Genomic DNA, 24,473 nt, shown 5'->3' on the forward strand with positions numbered 1-24,473 from the left:
GCTTCAACGACCCATGAGTTTAAAACGCCTCAATGCTGCCTGGGGGCTTCTCTTCTGTCCCCTAGTAGATAATACACTCTTTAATAATAAGCCCTTCCATTTTTTTTCATGGTGGACTTACAGCCCTGGGCATATTCTTCCAAAGTGACACCTTTTTGAAGGCTGCTAAAATTATGACGAAAGACCGAAGGTGTTCACTGAGGCTCTATTCACAAGGGCCAAGAGGGGGAATCACCCAAGGTGTCCGTCAGTGGATGAGTAGATAAAGTCAAGGTGGTACACATGCACACATCAGAATACTATTCAGCCATAGAAAAGCAGGAAATCTCTTATTCACAACAACATGGACAAATCGGGAAGGCACCACATTAAGTGGTACAAGCTGGGCACAGAAAGACAAAGACAGCATGATCTCACTGTTCTGTGGAACCTAGAAAATGGTCAAATTCATAGAAGCAAAGAACAAAATGGTAACCAGAGGCTGGGGTCAGGAAGGGTGGATGTTGGTCAAAGGATACAAAATTTCTGTTAAATAGGAGCAACTATCCAGGTGGTCAATTGTACAACGTACTGACGACAGTTGACAAAGGACTGGATGTAGGTACTTGTAAACTGCTGAGGGAATAGACTGTCAATGTTTTTACCACAAAAAAAAGGCATGTCGGGTAATAGGTATGTTAATTAGGTTAACTTAGCTATTCCACGACAGAAATATATATCGACACGACCATTCTGTATACCACAAACATACACAACTTTAATATATCAATTAAAAAAAAGATGGTAGAGAAGAAGTGACATGATTGAGCTATTAGTGGTCACAACAGGAACACATGGACAAGCTCCACCAGGGCTGCTCTCTCCTCTTCGTCTCCTCCTCCGCCTCCACCCTCCTTCCCCAAGGCTCACTCACCCACGTATGAGAACCCAGCTGGCCCCCTGCTCTGGCCCCGACTCTTCCTTAGCTCCAGACCCACACACACTGGCTCGTAGCTCAGTCCCAGGCATCCCGCCAGCCGTCTCCATGGCGTCTCAAGTGCAGCACATTCACAACCTAATCCACCGCCCTCCTCATCCTCCTCTGCCCATACACAAACACCCAGTGAAAACCGCACTCCAGACAAGCACAGCCAGCTCCTTCCAACGACGGTTCTCTCTGAGACATTCCCCTCCTCAGGCTCCTGCTCCCCCCAGCTTGAAATATGTGCCATCTCCAACTCTCCCTCTTCCCTTCCACCTCTCGGCTTCGAGGGTTCCTACGTCTTACACACTCTGCCTCCTTGGTCTCTTCCACTGCTCCCATTCCCATGCCTGATGCCTGGTAGCATTTTACAAAGGTTCACCATGGACACCCCGATCTGGGCCCTCACTGCCTCCAGCCCAGACTATTAATAGCCTCCCAGCATCACCTCCAGGCCGACACGCCTGCCCCGTCCCTCCTGGGTTTCTCCTCTCACCCACAGGGTCAAGGACTCTGTCCTGGCCTGGCACTCTAGGCCCTTCTCCACGTGAACCTGTGAACCCAAGCCGCGGGGTACCTACCACCTTTGCAACTCCATTCTGACAGCGCCTCTCAGTGTACCCCGTGAGTCGAAAGCTTCCGGTTTTTCTTCTGCCTTCCCACTGATCCCATTGCTGAAGCAATGACTGAATGGATTCTCCCATTCAGTTCCATCCTCTGCCCTGAAATGGATCTGTTGAAATCCCACAAACCCAAATACAGAAAATGAGAGCATGGGGGAGTGGCAGAACCTATGCATCTGCTTGGAGCAACCTCAGCGTGGCAACCCAGAAAAATATCACTGACTTCAGCGGCCGGCCTCCTCATTGTCCTCCCCAGAAGGCCTCAGCTTCAACGCAAAGATGGAAATGAGTGACTTACAGCTGGTGAACTTAACGAGGTGCAGTTCTGTTTGAACTATCTACCAGCCTTGCCGGTAACTTTAGGCCAACACTGCTACAGAACACAGGGTTCTACCCACCATGTCAGAATGCCAGGAGTACGGGTGGCGTCTTATTTCTTTTATTGTTCTGGTGCATGTGCAGAGACCGCCCTTTCATGCTGTTTTACAGTTTCAAAATCGGCTTGCCAAGACTGTGCCTTTCCCAAGGCCCCTCTGCATAAGCCTCTCTGTGCAGCCCCTCCTCCCTAACAGGGTGCCTCCTTTGAACTAGTTCGGCACATCACACCTCTACTTCTTATTCAGCGAGTGTTCACACAGATCCTGCCACCTGCCAGGCTCCCCACTCTCCAAGGAGTTTACTTCAACACTGCCTTGAACTTCAGTCATTCGTATGGGCGTCTCACGAACCTTCCGTAGGACTCTTTCCAGGGACAACCCATGTTATTCATCTGCACGTGCAATGCGTGCCGTGCCTTGTACATCAAAGGTATTAACATACTTGCCGAATTGAACTGATTTTAATATTTTGCATAAAAATGCTCATTCTGGGCACAAGCATTTCACCACTGATTACTGCCACATTCTGTTTGATCTCATCAAGAAATCAGCACAGAACGCCATGGTGGTTATGTTTTAAAAATGCTGATCAGTTAAGATGCATGCTGAGGTATTTAACAGTAAAATGATACGATGTCTGGGATATGTTTTCTGCTCTTGCAGATTAAAAAAAAAGTGTGTGTGTGAGTGTATGAGTGTATGTGTGTGTGTATGTGTGTGTGTGTGTGTGTATGTGTGTGTATCCATGGGAAGGAAGACAGATGAAATAAGATCAGCAAAATATTGATAGCTGTTCAAGCCGGTGGTTATTACTCCCAGTAGGAACATTTGTAAATTTCTGTTTTTAAAAGTTAAAAACAAACAACAATCCACACAGATAGATCTTTTGCAGAATACTGAGGCCAATCCAAGAGTGATGTCAACAATATTCCAAGAAAGGGGATCTGCTTGCTAATCTGGTTACCAGGATGGTGTCTATTCATATACACACCATCCCTGAAGCTATAGACTCCATGGTGATCCTGCCCAGAAGGAAGACTTACACAAATAATATTAGTCAGGGCTTAGGATGTAGAGTGGTGGCACAGTGCTTGCCCAGTGTATTCAAAGCCTGGGTTAGATCCCCAACATGGGGGGGTAGACAGATTCAGAGGTGGGAGAGAGGCAGTCGTTAAACTCCTTTGTTATGACTTTCAAAACAATGAAAAGCTTTCGGAATCATTGACTAATTGGTAAATCAAATATTTTGCAGGTTAGTCTCTGTGTCCTCTATTCTGTTACCATGGGTCGACCAGTCTGTTTTGGTGCCAATACCATGCGGTTTTTGTACTATTGCTCTGTTGTATAGTTTAAGGTCTGGTATAGTCATGCCATCTGCTTCACTCTTCTTGCTAAGGATTGCTTTAGCTATTGTGGGTCTCTTATTTTTCCAGACGAATTTCATGACTACTTTTTCTATTTCTATGAGGAATGCCATTGGGATTTTGACGGGAACTGCATGAAATCTATATAATACTTTTGGAAGTATGGTCATTTTGATAATATTAATTCTGCCTATCCAAGAGCAAGGTAGATCCTTCCATCTTCTAAGATCTTATTTGATTTCTTTCTTTAGGGTTCTGTAGTTTTCATTATATAGGTCTTTCACCTCTTTCATTAAGTTGATTCCCAAAGCCCCAACTTCCTTAATAAGACTCCTATAGCACATGAATTAAAATCAAGAATCAATAAATGGAATGGATTCAAACTAAAAAGCTTCTTTTCAGCAAAAGAAACAATCAGTGAGGTGAATAGAGAGTTTTCATCTTGGGAACAAATTCTTACCCCTCACACATTAGATAGAGCACTAATCTCTAGGGTATATAAAGAACTCAAAAAGCTAAACACCAAAAAACCAAATAACTCAATCAATAAATGGACCAAAGACCTGAAGAGACACTTCTCAGAAGAGGATATACAATCAATCAACAAATATATGAAAAAATGTTAATCATCTCTAGCAACCGGAAAAATGTAAATAAAAACTACTCTAAGATTTCATCTCACTCCAGTCAGAATGGCAGCTATTAAGAATACGAACAACAGTAAATGTTGGTGAGGATGTTGGGAAAAACGCACACTTACACACTGTTGGTGGGACTGCAAATTGGTGCAGCTAATATGGAAAGCAGTTATAGAGATTTCCTTGGAAAACTTGGAATGGAACCACCATTTGACCCAGCTATCCCTCTCCTCAGTCTATACTCAAAGAACTTAAAAATAGCATATTACAGGGACACAGCCACATCAATGTTTATAGCAGCACAATTCACAATAGCTAAATTGTGGAACCAACTTAAATGCCCTTCAGTAGACGAATGGATTAAAAAAATGTAGTATATATACATAGTGGAATATTACTCAGCAATAAAAGAGAATAAAATCATGGTATTTGCAAGTAAATGGATGGAATTGGAGAAGATAATGCTCAGTGAAGTTAGCCAATCCCAAAAAAACCAAACGCTGAATGTTTACTCTGATATAAGGAAGCTGATTCATAATGGGGTAGGGAGGGAGAGCATTGACGAACTCTAGATAGGGCAGAGGGGTGGGAGGGGAAGGCAGGGGGCATGGGGTTAAAAATGATGGTGAAATGAGATGGACATCATCATTCAAAGTACATGTATGAAGACACGAATTGTTGTGAACATACTTTGTATACAACCAGAGATATGAAAAATTGTGCTCTATATGTGTAATAAGAATTATAATGCATTCCACTGTCATATATTAACAAATTAGAATAAAAAAAATTAAAAAAAATATTTTGTGCCTACTGTATTCAGGAATATGACCTGAGGTTTTTCACATAGATTTCCTCTCTTTACTCTCACGTTTCTATGAGGCTTGGGTCACTTTCCCCACTTTACAACAATACTGTTAACATCTGGCCTCAGAAGGGCTGTCTATGTGCCAGACACCATGCTATGTACTTTCCTTGCATTTTTGCTTAATCTTTATAACAATCATGTTTCCTATGACAATTATTTTCATATACACTTCCAAATGAAAAACAAAACAAGCAAAAATGAAGCCTGGAAGAGCTAAGTCAGGAGATAAGGATGTGCACAGTGTGTGAGAGCAGGATGACAGGAGAGGCTTCGGCTCCATGGCCTGGCTCCCACTATGAGCAAATTGCACAGGTTCATTCCGCACCCAGGTGAGGTTATCAGTGCCTTCTCAAAGCCTGCTACCTCCCAGACAGCAGGAGTGTAATGTCGGTGGAAGTTTTAATCCTGTGTGTCATGGGACTATGTTACCCGCTCTGACACTCAGTTACTTTGACACCGCTAATGAGAACAACAGGCTGGATATGTGAGTTAGAGAAAACAGGAGGAATCCCCTGTCTCTGCTGGTGACTTACTTGAATTGGGAAGTACTTTAGAGGCAGCAAAGTGCATGGTCGAAGAGTTACCCAAATCATTGCTTTTATAACAATTAAATATTCTCCAACATTTAAATAGAAATGGTTATAAATAAGAAAATATTGTTGGGGGGGGGTGCTTTACTGCAGCTTAGCAGCACCCTTATCATGGGGATGCATTTAGCATGAGTCATTTGGGAACAATTAAAAAAAAAAAAAACAACAACTATAATTTGAATGGAACACTAATGTCCCACACCCAAAGTAATATTCAGGAAAGGGCTGGAGGTGGCCAGCTCAACCTATGTTCCCTAGCTCCCTAGCAGCTATTTCCAGGACACATACATCCTAGTTCCTTTAGGTGGGGCTTCTCCAGGCCCTAAGAGGCATTCCTGCATCCCAACTGGTTAAGAATTTGGTGGGGAAGGACTCTCCAACACTAATAAATCATCATCACTATAGCCAAGAAAATGTACTAAGCACTTAAGTGCTAGTTACTGTGCTTCTCACTTAAAATGCATCATCCCATTAAACCAAGAAAACCAAACCTTGGACACGTTAAGCAACACCCTGGAGACAACACACCTAGAAGATGGTAAAGTGGGACTCAACAGGTCTCCCTGGCTCCAAAACTTGGCCACATGTTCTTCTGTCTTCCAGGGATAATTCTGGGCAGACAGCTAATAACAGTCCATCTAAAAAACTGCACAGATCTAAATATTGTCCCTTATGGATGGCACAGAACTCCGAAGTTTCTACCAAGTACTTAGCAGATTAACAGCTCCTTCTAAAGAAAAAAAATAATTACCTTCCTTGCTGGCGCTCTGCTGGAATAGGGGCCGGTCCTCCAGTGGGGAAGAATGCAAATCAGGTTCTTAAGACTGAATAGCAGAACTCAAGCTCTGCCTCCTCCGGCTCTTGTATCCGAAGCCCTGGAACCCTCTCCAATTAACACCAAAGAAGCATGGTACTTGGGGCAGAGAGCTCAACCATGAACTGATTAGTATCCAACTCCTGCCAAAGGCTCATTTAAGACATCTGATAGCAGAGAGAGATGGCTTAATGTGCAGATTAACTGGCCATTCTGCTAGGCTCCCTAAGTTTCAGCTATACACTAAATTGGATCAACACAAAGCAACATTTGTCCCCCACGGTAATTCAGCTTCTTACAGAAACTCCTTCACACACTTAGGATTTATGCCCTCAGCTTTTATAGAGGGTGGACATGAAAAAATCCATTTAAATAATCATTTAGGGCCTTTTTTTTAAAAAAGAACAGTTGAAAGCACTGTCCATAATGTTACCCAATGCTCCCTGAAATGAAAAAGCACATGATAAATTCAGGGCCAAGAAAAAGTCTGTCTCTCTGAAGGAGTTTATGTTATCCTTCCTCAGAAGAGAACTGTACAATCACATCTCTTTTTGTCTCAACTCTTCAAAACTTCAGAGGCAAATTCAATAATGAATTCGCCCCAACCACCTTGCAATACCTATTCTCAGATATTTTTCCCACTCCTTTTGATCTTGGTTTTATTTTTATGTCTCCTGCTTTGTGTTTCACTCTGTAAGCCAACTTAAACCTTTTCCCCCTCTGAAGTAGGACATAAATCCTAAGTAAAAGAAGACTTTCTCACTTAAAAAAAAAAAATCACCGTGATCACCTGCTCCTTGAGATGCCAGACTACTCCCACTAGTGCCCTGGTGTCTTCCCAGCTGACACAACAGAACTCGAGAAGACCCCGACCAGTTGCACGCACTCACTGACCTCAGCACTCCCATGCTGAGCAAAGGAAAACGACAACTACCCAGCTTCTAGAAGCCAATGCTCGGGTGGTCTCAAGTGAAGCAGGTCCCCAAGGCTTGACCTTGGGCCATAATTTTAGGCCATCCCCAGCATCTTTTTTGAAACTGAGAGAGAGAGAGAGAGAGAGAGAGAGAGAGAGAGAGAGAGAGAGGGAGGGAGGGGGGGGGAAAGCAAGTGTTCTCCACCATGGTAGATTCTATTTTCCAAAGATGGCTGTAGCACTTCCCCTCTTACGTGCCCTTCTACCATTAAGGGGATCTTTCGCTACCCTCCCTTTTAGGAGATCTCTTATATCCCTTTGAAATTGAGATGACTTGACCCATAGAAGAAAGCAGAACCTGTCGGAGACTTTGCGTTTAAGTGGTCTAGTAACTTCCATCTCCTGCTTCTTAGAAGGTATCCACCACATAAGAAATGTGACCTACTCTGAGAAGATGGAGCTGCGAGAAGCCCCAGCCCTGTGGAGAGATGTATATGAGGAGAGAGGCCCAGGATCATGGTGTCACTTCTACAACAAAGTTACCTAGAAGGCAGCCCGAAGTCCTAAGTGCCCGCAGCTGTCATCACTGTATTAGAGATGGACCCCACTGAGTCCCTCCCTAACCCCTGACCCTCAAAATCATAGGCAAAATGAAGAAAATAGTGATTTTCAGACAGGGATAGGGAGTGGTACCTGACTCACAGGATTGTTATGGGATTAAACATTTAATGCCTATGAAGTCCTTTAGTACATGTCTGGTCCACAGTACTAAATAATTGCTCAATCAATGGAAATTATAATTCTGGATCTGTTAAGTGGCAACATCGAGTTTTGTGTAAGTATCAACAAAACTCAAGTTTGCCACATGACAAAGCTGGGGATCCAGCTTTCTTAAGAATGCTTCTGTGACAACATTCCACAGTCATATAACCTAAGATGACCTATATACCTGGCAGGTCACTTGTCTTCCTGCTTTTGGGGGCAGGGGGCTCACTTCCCTGTTACCTCATGCAGGCCCCAAGTTGCATCTGGCATGGAAGGCACATGCACATACACACGTTACATTTCTAGAGATAACCAAGTAGGGTGAGGTCAGGCACATCTGTTTCTGGGCAGAGAACCCAGCGTGGAGATCCTGACTAAATGTCTGCTGCTGTACTCATGCCCAGCTCGTCTCCTGACAAGTGTCCAAGCAGCTGCAAGGGTATGAGTCACAGGCACAGGGAAGAAGAAGGAAGAAAGACAGAAAGCAAAAGAATGCAGCTGTTTTTTTTTATACCACTTAACACTCCTAGTAGGTTCATCTGTGTGCAAATATGCCTGAATACTCTGACTTGAGCAAAACTGTTTGCAATTCTGGTTTCCCTGTGTACGTATTTTAACATTATCCATGTGCTGGTCCTGGATGATTTACCTATCCAGCCAATCAGCCAATATTTATCGAGTGCCTATTCTGCGTAAAGCGTAGGGAAAGGCACAGGGTTCCATATGTATTAGCATCAGTCAGGGAGAAGCACGCTGATGATTTTCACGACAAAGGTGCTGTAACTCCGAAGGAAAGCAGACGACAGGATCCTTAGGATAATAACTGAACCTTTTCCACAATTTAGTCTCTTTATTTCTTCTTGCTCTCTGGAGAACAGAGCCACCAACAAATCCCTTCCAGTTAAAAGAGCCCACGCTCTCCCAGAGCTCCTTTCCTGATGTCTGACAGTCTCTGCACCTCCCCTGGGGCATGCCGGGATCATACGTGAGTACTTCAAAGAAACCCTCAAATTGGAGTGCACGCAGCAGCACCTTGGGGGGGGGGGGAATCCTCTAGCTAGGACTCAGAAATTGGAGGGGGAGGGGATAGGGAAAGGCGGGGCTGGAATTTGACAGCGCCACACAATGCACTGAGGATCAGAGCTATGAGACAAATTCAGCTCCAGAGATGAAAAATCTTCTTTTGGTGCTGACAACATCTGTTTTATTTTGAAGGTTGCTAAGGAGAGTTCTAGCTGGGCCGACATTGTTCCAGTTCAGTACTTCATAGTGAGTCTCTCACACAAGGCTCAGACGGCAGGAATAAAAAAGCTCACCAGATAAACCTTGCTGCTTTTACTTTCCCAATATCAAAGGCTCACTTTGTTAACAGGGATGACTAACACCCTGCCTAGTCACAATTGCAATTGGATTGTCCTTTCTTCTTACTCTCTTATTACCTTTCTCCCTGCCCCCTCTGTCCCCATTTGCCAATCCCCCACCTTTGCCAAATAAAGGCTTATTAAGGACAGACAGACAGTGAACACAGCAGTCCTCTCACAGAAGATTTCCTTGCAGAGAAGAGCCAGGAGTGAGTGGCATGTCATGGCAGGAAAATGTTTGGTAACAGACAAAGGAGGAAATCATTCCCTGTCCTTAAAAGATGTGTTTTGCCTCCTAATAATCAAAGTTATGCCTAATGCCTTCCTCAGAGCCCAATGCACTCACGGGACAGTAGCAAGGCAAAGCTCTAAACAGAAAGAGCTTGACAGGTAGGCCCTTCCCATCCTGGTAATAATGCAGGTGGGAGGAAGGCTTTCCACACCCCATTTGACCCCATCCCTCCTGAGTTTACTTGCAATTACAAGCCATTAACGAAAATTAGGAAGAGCCCACACACATTTCGCTCAGTGAGAAAACATGTAGGAAAACAAGGGATGGGGAAGATGAGCATGGTAGAAAACACGAGGTCAGGCCAGGGGCCACACATATGACAAGTTGAGGAAACAATGATGATCTTTGCACATATGACACACTACTAAAAATGGGTGGCGAGGTGACCAACTTTGCTTCTGCACCAAGGAAAATGTACCCAGGCTGAGAGAGCCCCCAAGAAGAGCCTGGGGAAGCAGGAAGCCCCCTGTGTGTAACTGGCAGCAGCAGATAAAATCATTTTGGGATTCCAGGGCATTTAAGTGGGGAAAAAAAAAAAAAAGCCTTCTATTAGCTGAAGGGATTCTGCACAGAGCTTTGGAAAGCAGCAGCGCCTGCCAAGGAGTACCTAGGAGTGTCGGACAGGCAGGGAAAACAGAAGTGCTCGCTCTCCAACAAAGGTCCATTTCAAAGCCATCCAGCACAGCTCCCACCCTGCAAATCTCAACAACAAAAGGAAACTATGCCCTCTCAATTGAAGGCATTGAGACAACTGAGGCCACGTTATCTAAACATTTCCCTTGCCTGCCAGATTCTATTTCAGCCAGTTTTGCTTTCACCTCCAGCTTTGGATCTCTCTAAATTACACTACTCCCAATAAAAAGAAGGTCTAAATAATGCAGCACACCCAGCACCCAGACTCCTCCAGACAGCTCCAAGGAGGGATTAAGCCGGAGAGGCTAAAAGCCATCCTCCCAACACTCACCTAGCCAGGTCACACCCACGCTGGCAGGTGCAGACATGGTCTCTGCTACCTTGTGCCAGCTCCTGTTGTGTCCAGGTACCCAGAGCGCCACGTGGCAGAAATAGTAGCCGGAGTTTTCTTTGCTAACATCTCGGACCAGTAAATGGTAGGAGCGAGCATCCACATGACTCAAGGCCACGTGAGGCGAGCCGTGCAGCAGGGAATCACGGTCCAGTCGTGCCAACATGTGGCGGGCAGGAGAGGAGCCATCAGGTGTCCTGCTGAAGAACCACGTCACCTCGGCCCGTACCTCATCCACCCGGTCTGTCGTGATGTTGCAGGACAGGTCCAGATCCTTTCCTTCAGGCACGGACAAGTTCCTGGCCACAGCTGCTCGCAGAACTTGTAAATTAAACAACAAATAAATCTAAGTAATCTGGATTAGGTTTGTCTCCTCCACCTTTCATCTCTCCTACCCTGCTTCCCTTCAGATCATCTTCTTTTAAGTTCTCTTTTATGGCATGAAAATTAGTAGGCTTTGTACAGTTCTACATACTTAAGAGGTATTTAATGGATAAATTCATGAAACATGCTGCATTTCTCTTTATTTAAAAAAAAACAATTGCAAATACTGATACACACTATATCCCAATGTTCTGAGGATAATACTCAAAATAATTCTATTAGAAGATACTATTATTATCCTCATTTAACTGATAAGGAACCAGAAGCACAGAGAAGTAACCTGCCCCAAGTCACATCGTTAATATAGGACACAGCTAGAATTCAGATTTGGACTGCCTGCTTCTAGGAACTCTGGTCTTAACTGTTAAGCTATTGTTTGTTTGATAAGAAGAAGTCTGCTGAAAGTCACAAAACCAAAATCAAACTTTTTCCATTTGCATAATAAAACTTGAGTGCTTTTAAAAAGGACAGCTTAGTTCTGATATGTGTGCACAGTCAGTTTGGGACCGAGAAAGAGAAGGTAGGAAGTGAAGGTGAAACCATTTTTCTAGAAAAAAGGAAAAAAGCCTTAGCTGGGGGTATGGCTCGGTGGGCAGAGCCCCTGGCAAACATGCATGAGGCTCTGAGTTCCATCTCTAGAATGGAAAGAAAAAGAAAAAGAAAAAGAAAGAGAAAGAAAAAATACCCAAAGCAGACAAGAAAGTAAAGTGGAAACAGAAAATGTTCCTTTTGAATCAATTCAGAGAAATATTTATTTCATTAGAATGCCCACCTAAAAGTCAAACATAAGACATATTCTATAGCCAGAACATAATGATTTTTGGATTATCCACGCTACTGCCCTCTCTCATTAGTGTGGGTAATTAAAATAAGACTATATTTAGATGAAGCACTGAAGTATTTGGTGTCACAGATTCCAAGGGGTCGAGTTTCAGCATTCCCCTGTCAAAGCTTTTATATGGAAACATTGTACTCTATTCAGGGGTTTTTTGAAAAGGAGTCAAACATCTGTAATCAGAGTAGGAAAACATTGGACTTGTGATAATGCTCTGGGAACAATTACTTAGACGGTAAATAGTTGACATCACCCAGGGGATGGGAATGGCGGCACAGCCCAGGCCTGCTAGCAAGAGCCACTGCGTCAACCACTGTCCCCAGGAAGTTCAGGGACAGAGTCTGGTGCCCAGTTCAGAAAAGACCCAACCGAAAAGCCCATGCCCTTTGGTGTACATTACGTGCACATGAATATTTCCAGAGTTTCACAAAATTTCAAACAAGTCTTTCAAGCCAAGTTCAACATTTACTGTGAGAGATGACAGAAAAGAAGGTGGGAATAGCATTAGAAAAAGGAATTTAGAAGTCCAATTTCATCCTTCAAATTCTTCCTCTTCCCTCATCTCTTTAAAAAGAAGCCAAAAGTAACTTGAGGGCATCTTTTGAGAGGACTCACAGAAACTGCCACGCTGAGCCAGGTTCTGCAGTTTGAACCACCCCACTTACAGTACAATGCTCATGGACAGAAACCCTGAAATCGGCTGGGGGAGCTGCTATTGGGCCAACAGCTCCCCGGGGAAGACTGACTCAGGAGGGTGTCAGGTCAGTGAGGGAGTACTCAACATGGAGCTGAGGTATGTGTATATTGAGAAAATAGATCCTTGGGTCCTGGAAATGTTGGCAGAAATGTCTTTTCAACTGCATAGTTCACTTTGTAATTTGATTTGTGCAAGTGGTTAAACATCTTGTCATATCACTAACCATAGGCCTCACACATTCTGGATTCAGGAGTTTACCACTGGAAAACAGGCTGGAGCAGGCTGGAGGGAAATAAAGAAGCAGTTCTAAAGGATTTGTAGTGCAAGAGGGGACCTAGGCAAAGCCTGTGCTGTAGGAATTCTTCCTTGTAATACAACTGCATCCATAAACTAGACACCAAGATTTGCATCACCCAGTCTACCGGGTACTATAACTGTGGGGAGTAGGGGCGGGTAACTACCTCATCCGGAACACAGCTTCATTGTCTAAGTGGCTCTGTGCCATTTATAACAACGATGTGATCAGAATATTTAAGCAGGCAGCTATGGATAGTACAAGACAAGAGAATAACCATAACTTAGACAAGATAGAAATGACTATAACTCAAGTGATTCTTAACCTGGGGTCTACAAAGAGAATTTATGGAATCTGTGAATGTGTATGGGGAAAAAAATCCATTTTACCAATGTTCCCTAAAATAGAGTACCTTTTCACAATGTGAAAATGAGCAGGGTAGTACTACCTGCCCCTGGGACTTGGCTCCAACAGAAATCACAGTTATTTTCATATTACATTATAGGTTTATAGTTGTTGCAGATATTGTAAAACATAACTTACATTCATTGCTACCTAGAAATTATGATAGTTTGCTAGGTCTACCATGATATCTTATTATTAACATGTTAATAAAGAAGCATAATATTATTTTAAATTTGTCTTCAAGCATTTTGATAACTATTTCAACATAAGTGCTTTACTCTGTCATCTGGTGTATTATGTTTTAAGAATTAAGACATCTTAATTCTGACAAAGGAACTTCAAAGGACTCTCAAGGAAGCCCATGGCATAAAAAAGATTATGAACCCTTAGTCTCAGGTGAGAGCTAGACATTATTACCTGCCTAGTAGGCTCAGTGTTCCAGTCTTATTACAAGATACTATGGGTTTTGTGGTATTTGAAAAGAAAAAAAAAAAACTTTAAAATTGAAATTCCTGCATAAAATGGTTAACTTGCTGCAAAGTTGAAACTCTTTTAACCCTCCTGTCTCATTAAAATAGCTATTTGATGCAGGCTGAATAGCTGGAGGTTTTGTAGGGTAGCTTCTCGACAGATCACTTCTGCTAAGGAAGCTGACCCGAGGGCTGGAGATGCAGCTCAATGGTAGAACACTTGACTAGCACGTGCAGGGTCCTGGGTTCCAGCCTCAGCACTGAGAGGGGAAAAAAAAGTGACTTGAATCCATCTGGAGAGTGATTTCTGTAACGGTGATGGGTAGCTCTTCTCCTTGATGGCCACAGTCACTCGAGAAGCTCAGTCTTGCTTTTCACACCTACTTCTACTGAATCCAGTTCTGAGGTGGTGGCATAAATGCAGAGGAATGTGCCCAGGACAATTTGTCTAACAGAGACAAACACGGTGCACATTGTTTCCTTCTTTCCTTCCCATCCGAGCAACCGAGCAGCCACACACTCACATTTCTGCTCAGGAAATGAGCCTAGCCAAGGTCTTCCCAGTTTAAAAAACAGGAGGCAGCAGCAGCAGCAGCAGCAAAGCACTCTGAGATCTGTCAGTAACACTCTGAGAACACAAAGTCCACCCACTCAGGCCCAGCAACGACACTACCCTGCAATGGTCTTTCTGCAGTCCATCTCTGCTGAAACTGCAAGCTCAATGGGGCCTGAGAACAAGTGTCCTGCCCCTGGGTCCCCAGGCCCCCAGGGCCCAGCACAGAACTGAGCCACACAGGTTTTCTATCAATGCTTATTAAACAATAAGTCAACACTGGCTTTAATATATATATATATATATATATATATATATATATATATATACACATACATATATTTGTTTTTCTAATTTTTGTGTATTTTCTAACGTGCTTTTTCTATTTTCTTCATTATTCTGTAGTTGGAGTAGGGGGTTAAAAAGGGGGGGCGTATATTCACAAATGACAGGAAAAAGGACTTCTTGAATAGACCCAGGGCTAGATACTCCTGGGATATGGATGGTAGAGGAAGCAAGGGGCCCAGCCCTCCAGAATACCTCACCTGATGGGTTGGCACAGCTGAGGGGACCCCAAAGGCAGGCCTAGAGGATGAAAGTTAGGTAAGAGGTTCGGGGGTGATCCTGACCCATCCCAATAGCTGTGGTGACAGGCAGACTGACTCAGAAAACATAAAATTAGATAAAGCCAAGGGAGCAGGTGTGAGCAGATCCACCCCAAATCCCCCTTGCACACCAGGCAGGGCTTCCCTCTGAGAGGAATTGATGTTCTCATCTTTGAGTGAAGTACCTTGAATAATGTGCTGCAGCTTCCCATGGGTATAAGATCAGATAAATGCAGCTGCCACACACAAAAAAACGATAGCATAGAGCTCAAAACCAATGCACCTCTGCCCAAACCATCAGCCCCACCCTGTTCCCTTCACCCCCAAAGGAAGGCTTCACAGGAGAGGCCCACGGCTCTTGCCAAAACCCATGGGCTCCCTGGCTCAGTTCTTTATCCCACCACGGGTCACAACACACAGTCTATGCACACCATTTCCGGAAGCTCACCTGTTGGCTGGATCACCAAGGTGGCAACTTCCACCGCCTTTTCCTGAATTTCTTGCCAGTTACCCTGATCTGCGATCCACTCGCTGACCACACACCTGTAGGAGCCCTGGTCGGCAGACAGCGCCCTGGACACCAAGAGGCGGTAGGAGTCGCTGCCCACGGTGTCAAAGCGCACGTCCCCGCTGTGGTAGCGCTGCTCATAGCCTGGGCCCGGGTGGAACCTGCCCTCGTGGGTGAGGGCGAGGATGTTCCGGCGTGAGGGCCCGCGGTGCAGCTCCCACAGCAGCGCCAGGTGCGTGTGCAGGGGCGAGGCGGTGGAGGCCACGCAGCGCAGCTCGAAAGGCTCCCCCTCCCGGAGGCTCAGGCTGGGCGGTGGCCGCGCACTGGGGCCCACGTGCAGGGCGTCGGCCAGCACTGCAGAGAGAGAACACATCTGGGTCAGCGGACGTGGGCCCCCTTGTGGCAAAGGCCAGACACCTTCCAGGACTCCGGCCTTGAACCATGCCTGCAGCCATTACCAAAGTCAAATCCTTTCTTCCTCTCCCTGTTCTAATGCCCAGATGGGCAACTTCCCCATTTTGACTCATCTATCTCAAGTGACTTAAAAAAGAAAAGAAAAAATAAATAAATAAAAAGGAAGAAGAGACTACTAAACCCCCTGCTAGAACTAGGGTGGGGAAGGAAAACTGCCTTTGGTAGCTGAGTTTTCAGGGATGTGCTTCTGTTACCCTGAGGCAAGTTATTTTATTCTTTTGTGACAGTTTCTTTAAAATGGATCTTCCTCATGCGGTTGACCTGAGAGTTCAACAAGTTAAAGTGGGCACCACGTTCCCAGGACAGTGGTTGACATCAGGATAAAACAACTGGTTATTACTGTCAAAATACTTCTCTGGTTAGGACTCTGGTTAGGAGTCTGCAGCCAGCAGATGAGGCATTCTCAGAGTTAAAGCAGCCAAGATCTGCTGGGGGAAAGGATGGCATGAGCTGTCTGTGGCTCACCACCTGGGAACTGCCTGAGACGAGCAGGGGAAACAGTGTATCCACAGGACAGGACCAGGCCAAAGAAAGCTGAGGGTCCAGCTATTGCTCTCCTAGGGCTCACTGGAAGAAACAGCACTTCTACAGGGTCTAGAAAGGGGGGGGGCAGGGGGTCAAGGAATTATTAGTGAGTGCGATTTAGGAAGAGAAGGGATAAGCAACCAACATTGGTACTCTAGTAACCACAGAGGGGACCTCTAACAAAGGGCATGGAAAATCTATCAGGTTAGTCCAGAAGCTCAGTAAGAGAATCCTATTCATCATCTCCTTGGTTTTTTTCTCTCAATTCCACTCTGAGAAACTAATTCAGTGTCCCTGAGAAGGGAGTACTCTAGATAACAGAAAAAAAACCTGCCATGTCTTTAGAAGGGCATATTCTAAAGATCCAGCCCTTCTACAAAATAGATGCCGTGACTTTCTAGCATTATATATCAATCTGTGAGTCTGGCTAACACGAATTGGTTCTCAATGTCGGTTTCTCTCTGGGTAGAGATGAATAACTTCATGACCCATGAAGTTGAAGGCCAGAGAAACCCTGGAATACAAGTAGCACCTGCCAGAGGCTCCATCTAGATAGCCAGTCTCTCTCTCTCACGGTCATCCATCTGCTTTCTCAGGCCAAGAAAAGCCTTCCTTTGCTTCTCCTGTCTGCTAAAGACTAGAGAAGAAAAAAAAAAAAAAAAAGACACTGGGGATGGTGACTGGGGTGGTAGTCTCCTGCTGCCCTCCTGGTCCTCAAGATGAGACTCACAAGGGAAGTCAAGGCTGCATGGGACCTAGCGGAGAAGAGAGATATCACACTGCATTGTAACTCCAATGCAAGAATGACATGGGACTTTTAAAAAACACCCTCAGGATTTACTCCTCTACTTTATTCCTGTAAAAATAAAGTAGGGATTTGTTCCTGTAGGAATGAAGTAGAGGAAATGGAAGAAGTAGATTAGATGTGTTAATGCTTTAAACGTACTTAACAGACATGGGTAGCTGTTTCATTCCTTCATGAGTTTCTAGTGCGGGGATATAGTACCCGAGATGGAAGGTTCCACCAATCATAGCGGATACAAACGCCTGGAACAACCCTCTCTTTTTATATCCTCGTGTACATTTTTCACTGTCCTGATAATTACATACATTTCTATCCTTTTGGGAACGAGGCAGGGTACAAATGAAATGCATAATTAATAATAATAACAATAATAATGTTTCTATTTTGTTAGCCTCCAATTAAAATGGCTTGTTCTTGCTCATTTACTAATTAGCTGTGTGATTTTAGGCAAGTAATTAACCTTTGCTCTTCCATTTCCTCCTGTTCAATTAGAGAAATATCCTGCCCTATCTTTTTCAGTGGAGTTAGAGAACTGAATGTGTGAGTAAATCTAAGAGGTCTTGAAAGATGGAAAAAAATAAAATAAAACCCAAGACAGATAACACAAGATATGATTCTTTACACAGCCAGGTCAATGAACAGCAGTGACCAGATCATTTTGGGGGTATATACAAACATACAACTTCTGTTACAAACAGGCATTTAAACCATGCAGGTCACAAAGAAAGATGAATTTTGAAATATGTGCTATTTCTGTACAACTTATCATTGTCATCGTGACCAACACCTTCTTGTCACTAACCACTGAGTGCAACTTGCTACTGGCACTGCTCTAAGGCCTAGCACATGTTAACTTACCTGTCTCACACCCTTTGAGGTACATACTGTCATAGTGAGGAGGAAGTGTGCCCACCGCCACACAGCTAACAAGTGACAGAGTCAGAACTGGACTGAGCACAGGCGACCTAGCTCCAGAGCTGGCTCTCCCACCACACCATGCTGCCTCCAACTCCCCGGCCCTGAGATGCTTCAGAACCATGTAGGAGAGAAGAGAAAGGGCACTTAGAGGTCACCTGGTCCCTCCTCTGCTTTTAACCAGGTAAGACACTAGCAGTCCCCTGGACAGGGATGTTGTCTCTGGACACAGCCAAAAGGCAGAGGAAGGTCTGGCCCCCAGCACAGTGACCCCACATGAGGACTGTACCTTTAACCTGCACTGTGTCCTCATAGTTGCCCTGGACAGTGGCATCTGTGCTGGGGGTGGAACATTTGTAGTGGCCTTGGTCCGAGGGCTGGACATTCTTTATGTGGAGCTCCACGGCGTCGTTGGCGGTTCGCCTTAACTGGATCTCGCCCCTCTGCAGCCGCTCCCGGTACAGCTGGGCAGGGAAGCCCACCTCCCAGGTGCTTGCGAGCTCCACGAAGCTGCTCCCCGACGACGAGAAGCTCCAGTCAAAGTTCTGCTCGCTAGGGCCATCGTAGTCACTGACGTTGCAGGGGATGACCAGCTCAGTGCCTACCACCCGGACCAGGGTCCCTGCTGGGACTCTCACCACACGCCCGCGACAAAGAGCTGCAAAACAGGAGAGGACGGGAAGGTCGTTAATTATGGAAGGTCTCCCAGGACGAGTGTGGCAAACTCAAGGATGCTTCTGCCCTCAGGCCTCAGGCAGAGAGATGGCATCCTAACCATGGGGGAAAAGGGGGTTCTGGAGAAGGATGCTAAGCCATCCCTAGAACTATGAGCCAAGGATACCCTGAACTGAGTGCCTCTCCCATAACCAGTTTCCCAGGACTCACAGGGAGGAAGATTAAGTATTAAAACAAGCCTAACCATAAACCTGAATAGCTGCGTCCCTCCCGTTACTATTTAACATACCGTTATCACTCATGATGTAAAAATATTTTAGGTTCTCTGTGAAAGAAAAGGACACAGCTAATCAAGTATTTACATTTCTGCCCACCCTATGTCAACCCTCATCCCTGGAGACCATTCCCTGGGGCTCCTGAGACCTGATTTACAATGATGGATGCCAATTTTTAAATCCTAGAGCAACCTGCTGATAAAATGATTTAACTCCTGTTATCTGGCATTGCCTATAAATTAATTTTAAAATATGACGATTCTACCAAGTATTAATTTTCTATTTTCTGGCTCATTTCCTTTTCTCTATTCTTTACCCTGATCTAAATTCAGAATGAGGATGGGGAAGCACAAAGGGAGGGAGGGAGTCAGCTGGCTGCTGGCGTTGGCAGGTATGCAGGAACTTGCCGCAGGGGACAAGCCCGGTGCACAAAGCCCTGGGTTCACTGGCATTCCCTTCCTGGGAGCATGTGATCCACAGACCTGTGGCAGGACCCTTTGGGACTGGCACCCGTGAATCCTCTCAGAAGGCTTCCCTGCAATACTCCTAAGCATGATTTTAACTTAGTGTTTACTCCCTGCATTTCAGTTCAGACCAAATGGCTATGCATGGCTCCTTCTATGAACAGGTGTAACAGGCGATGGGTTGAACTGTGTCCCCCACCCCAAAATTCACAGTGAAGTCTCAGCATCCCATACTTTAGAATGTGGCCTTATTTGGGACTAGGGTCACTGCAGATGTAATTATTTAAGTTGTGATGAGGTTGTCCTGGGGTAGGGTGGGACCATAACCTAGTATGACAGGTATCCTTATGAAGGGAGAAATCTGAAGCTGGGCATGGTGGTGCATGCCCGTAATCCCAGCAACTTGGGAGGCTGAGGCAGCAGGATCACAAGTTCAAGGCCAGCCTCAGCACCTTAGCAAGATCCTATCTCAAAAAAAAAAAAAAAGAGAGAGAGAGAGAGAGAGAGAGAGAGAGAGAGAGATGGGGATGTGGCTCAGTGGTTAAGCACTCCTGGATTCAAAAAGAGAAATCTGGACACAGACACAGGGAGAATATCCCATGATAATGCAGAGATAGGGTAATATATCTACAAGCCAAGGACACCAAAAAAAAAAAAAAAAAAAAAAATACCAGCAAGCCAGGAGAAGTTAGGAGAGAGGTATGGAACAGATTTTCTCTCACAGCCCGCAGAAAGAACCAACTCTGCCAATACCTTGATCTTGGACTTCCAGCTGCCAGAATTGTGAGAGAAAGAATTTCTGTTGTTGAAACCACCTGATATGTGGTTCTTTGCTGCAGAAGCTCTCCTAAACTAATACACCATTGCTGCCCGTTTTTCACTAGTTTAATTCATAATATTCAACCTATAAGTTGCCACCCATTAGTGAGTTGTAAAATAAATTTAGAATGGTTGCAACCAGAGGTGTGTGCTTTTTATAATGGAATTTTAAATGAACAAAAACCATTAAGAGTGCATGGCATTTAGCAAGGGATAAATACTGTTTTATCATACAGTATTTTGTTAAGTAAACAAAGGTATACGTGTACCAGATTATGATGAAAAAAATAATATCTAAATTTGGGTCAAGGTTAAAGAAAATGGAACACTTTTTTTTTTTTTTAAAGGTAGCTCTTGTTGTCTCCAATCACTATCAGCTCATTTAAGAAGGGAAAAAGAAAGTATCCACCTAAGAGAACTAGTGAAGGAGGACAGTGTGTGTTCTGAGGCTTGGCTGCCTCCCCACCCCCCTTAGACCAGCTGGGAAGGTCCAGACTGAGCTCCTGTTTGAAGAAAAGCTGCTGGACCCTAGATCACACAACTCACCTTAAAAAAAAATAATGTGACTGGGGCTGGCAACTCAGAGGAACTATGGGTCATATATCTTCCCATGGAGAATAATTGCACCAACCTCAAATACTACTGAGTAGCGCTGGGACAGGCTACCCTCTTCCTAAGGCAACTCAGTGCCTACCAGATGACACCCTTGACCTTATGCCTCTTACTTCTGGCAAAGGTGCAGCAGACCTGTGGCAGCTGCTTAGTGTTACTTACCTGCCCCTCAGATGGGGCTGGCCGTGCACCTCTGCTCCAGAGATGGGCGCTGGGGGTAAGACAAGGTAACTCAGAATTCTCCTGAAGCTTCTCAGAAAGACACTCGTTCCCAGTAGAATCAAGGTACCATATAAAGATGGTTTACCCTGAAGCTGCACACGGGCAGCCCTCCTGACCACATGAGGAAGCCATCAACATAAAAAGAGACCCAGGCCAACACCTGGACCGCAGAGGTGGAGAGAACACACCCAGTGATCTGAAGGCAGCCTTGGGGCCACTGCACCCAGCCACAACTCCTAGACCATTTCCCAGGTGCTCAGACATGTGTGCACGTGAGCACGTGCATGTGCATGCACACACACAGAAACACACACACACACCCCTTTCTTCCTCTGGATGTTTCAGTTTCTAGCAATCCCACTCACCTCCACTTAATGTTTCTTAAGTTAATTTCTGTTAGCGGGAACTCAAAGAATAACATTGAAATAATACATATTTCTACGTGGCAGTGACCAAGTCTCTTGAAGACATCATGATCATGGCTCACTAAGGAAAGAGGTGATCACTTTCTTATATTTAGTTTTATAGATGATCAGACAATTGTGAATCTCTCAAAGAGACCTCTAAGAGGGAAGCATCATGGCAGAGATCTTTGTGCCCTGGAGACTGCCATCAGTACCCTATGCGCTATGGTGAGGATTAAGTGAGCAAACGCATTGGGCAGCACTTGAACAGCACCCTGCATGTGGTAGGGGTCCATGGGGATCTGCAAGGAGGGCCACCTCTACCGTAAACTTGACCATAACCATTCACCTTACTTCCTTGGCAAAGTTTACAGAGGAAATTCCAGTGTGTAAATCTTTTCTATTCCTATTTGTTTTTATGAAGAAGTTGGCTCACGGGGCCTTCAGGCATGAGCCTACATCACTTGTGAGGTTTGTATCTCTATGCCTAATTCTTACAGCCTTGGAAACTGATCCAGCTCCTTGCCTCAACTCTCCAATCCTTCTTCCACATGGCTGCCACACACAGCCCACATCACTCTGTGATCAGAAGTTTTCAGTGGCTGAATATCACCCTTAGGTCAAAAACTGCCCCAGCCACTGCATTGCAACCCCCCAGGTCCAAGCCACTGTTCTTCTCACCTGCACTATTGCAAGAGCCCTGACTCATCTCCTGGCTTTCTACTCATTCCAAAGGGGTCTTTTTAAAAACTCAAGTTGTGTTATATCTTACTCTGGTCAAAACACTCCAATCATTCCCCATCTTACCCAGATAAAAGCCAAAATGCTTACAGAGGCCATTAAGACCCGGCCCCCATAGTTTCTTAGACCATGCATCCTGTTCCTCTCCCTTCCCAGTACCCCATCATGCTTTCTCCTAAACAAGCCAGATCTTAGGGACTTTGCACAATTCTTCAGCATGGAACATTCTCAGACACTCACCCCACTGGCTCCTTTACCAGCATCAGATCTTTACTCCAATATCACCTTCTTAATGAGGTCTTTCTTCACCCTCTAAAATAGCAGCCTCTCCTCCATTCTTGCTCTTGCCAAAATTTCTCATCAGTTCTCACTAATATACCTCTCTGTGCACTTAGATAGTTTTACTATCAAGTGCTGCCCTCTCTTCCTGTCAGAAGGCAGTTCCACATGAGCAGCTCTCTCTGTTTTGTTCATTCATTGCTGAATGCTAGTGTTTAGAACAGCACCTGATACACAGTAGCTGTTCAATAAATCTTTGCTAAATAAAGGAATGAACAGAAGACATACAAGATCCTTCACAAACTGGCCCACGGTACCACTCTGGCTTCTTCTATGACTCATCATTCCCCTAATATTTATCCTTCAACAAAAAAACAAACCACTTTCACTTTCTGAAAATGCCGCCTTCCCTGTTGCTCCAAGGCCTCTGCCCCAATGCCCCTTCCACCTGGAAGGGCTTTCCAGCAATGACCTGGTGAGAGGCAGCTCCAGCACCACCTCCTGGGTGACCCCCGCCCAACACACACACACTCAGAATCACGGAGGTGCTCCCTCCTCCTCGTTCCAACTCATCCTGCAGAATACCTGTGACAACAGCAATGTTACAGTGCCGCTGGGAAAAATAAAGCAGATATGAACAGATGCTTGAAAGATCAAATTCTAATCTGAAAAGACATAAACCTGAGCCATGTCTTCCATGCAGAACTGGGAGGTCCCCTCATCCGTGAAAAATCAAGATTTTAAAATTTTGGTAACAGAATTTCAACTTGCCACCAGCAATCTGGTATTTAGTACAGATTTCCATTAATATTGTTAAATAACAGCTAATGACACATAAAAATAAATACAAATTTGTAAAAAGTAAAGCATATGGCTCTTCTCAAATCAAAAAGAATATCGACAGACCCACACATTGCAAAATTTCATCACAACCTTTTGTAACAGCTGATAACTTGAGCAAAAAAGGAAAAGAAAAATTTCCTCTGGTTTCCCAAACTCTACTAGTGTGTTTCAAATTAAGAGTCCCAAGCCTATCTGTACTTGAACTCTATTAGTGTAGCTTCCCATAAAAATTTCTTAAACAATTAACAATTTAAAATTATGGCTTCATTTGTTTGCAGGGGTCAATATAAGAAAACCAACTCTTCACCAGCTTTAAAAATACTACTGAGGATACCATTGTGCTGTATTACAAAGATTCACCTGATTAAAATCCATTAAAATTTAGTAGCAGGAAAAACATACCTGTTAGGGCACCATTTTACATTCTTTCCCCCAGAAAATAAGAATTACACAGGTATCTCCTACCGTGCAGGACAGTTACCACAGCCCCAGAGAAACTTCACCATTTCACCACATAGCTGTTGAGATTTTATGCCAATTTCTTTTTTCGCAAAAAAATAAAAAAAATGTAGGGTGCAACCATGATGTGAAGTTTTTAATGTGCTGGTATTACTTAAGCATCATTTATTACTATATTGTCTTTGGTGCAAGATTAGGATGCACAGAATACTTGTGACTAAACAGTCATGCAGTGGTAGCAGTTATGATAGAATACAGTGACACCTGAGACTCAATAAGGGCACTTCAATAAAACTGGTATGAAGACTTCTATGCCCAATCAGTACTACTCCCCCAATTACTAAGGGGACCAGCATCACACTGTAATGCCCCAATTAGACTAGACCCTCTGCATGGTTTGGACCTGGGACGTCCCCCCCCCAAACCCCATGTGCTAAAAGCATGGTCCCCAATACAGCAGAGGTGCAGCTTTCCAGCAATGACTGGATCATGAAGGCTCTGACCTCATCAGTAAATTAATTTATCAAATACACGGATCCATTAAATGACCTAACCCACTGATAGCTGAATGCACTACTAGGAGGTTGGACCTAGTTGGAAGAAGTAGGTCACTGGGGTC

General features: G+C 44.5%; 1 protein-coding gene across 2 annotated transcripts in view; it reads right to left on the reverse strand.

The window, feature by feature from the left end:
- Positions 1–24,473, reverse strand: part of PTGFRN (prostaglandin F2 receptor inhibitor) — a 74,163-nt gene that overhangs the window by 24,240 nt on the left and 25,450 nt on the right. For both annotated transcript variants that reach the window (XM_081307623.1, XM_081307624.1), the window contains exons 2-4: positions 18,351–18,719; positions 15,283–15,696; positions 10,531–10,911 (exon numbers count right to left, since the gene is read on the reverse strand). In XM_081307623.1, coding sequence (XP_081163749.1) covers positions 10,531–10,911; positions 15,283–15,696; positions 18,351–18,719 — 1,164 coding nt within the window. The remainder of the gene's footprint in view (positions 1–10,530; positions 10,912–15,282; positions 15,697–18,350; positions 18,720–24,473) is intronic.

Source organism: Spermophilus citellus (genome assembly GCF_964194105.1).
Source record: "Spermophilus citellus genome assembly, chromosome: 9".
In the NCBI taxonomy this organism is placed as follows: Eukaryota; Metazoa; Chordata; class Mammalia; order Rodentia; family Sciuridae; genus Spermophilus; species Spermophilus citellus.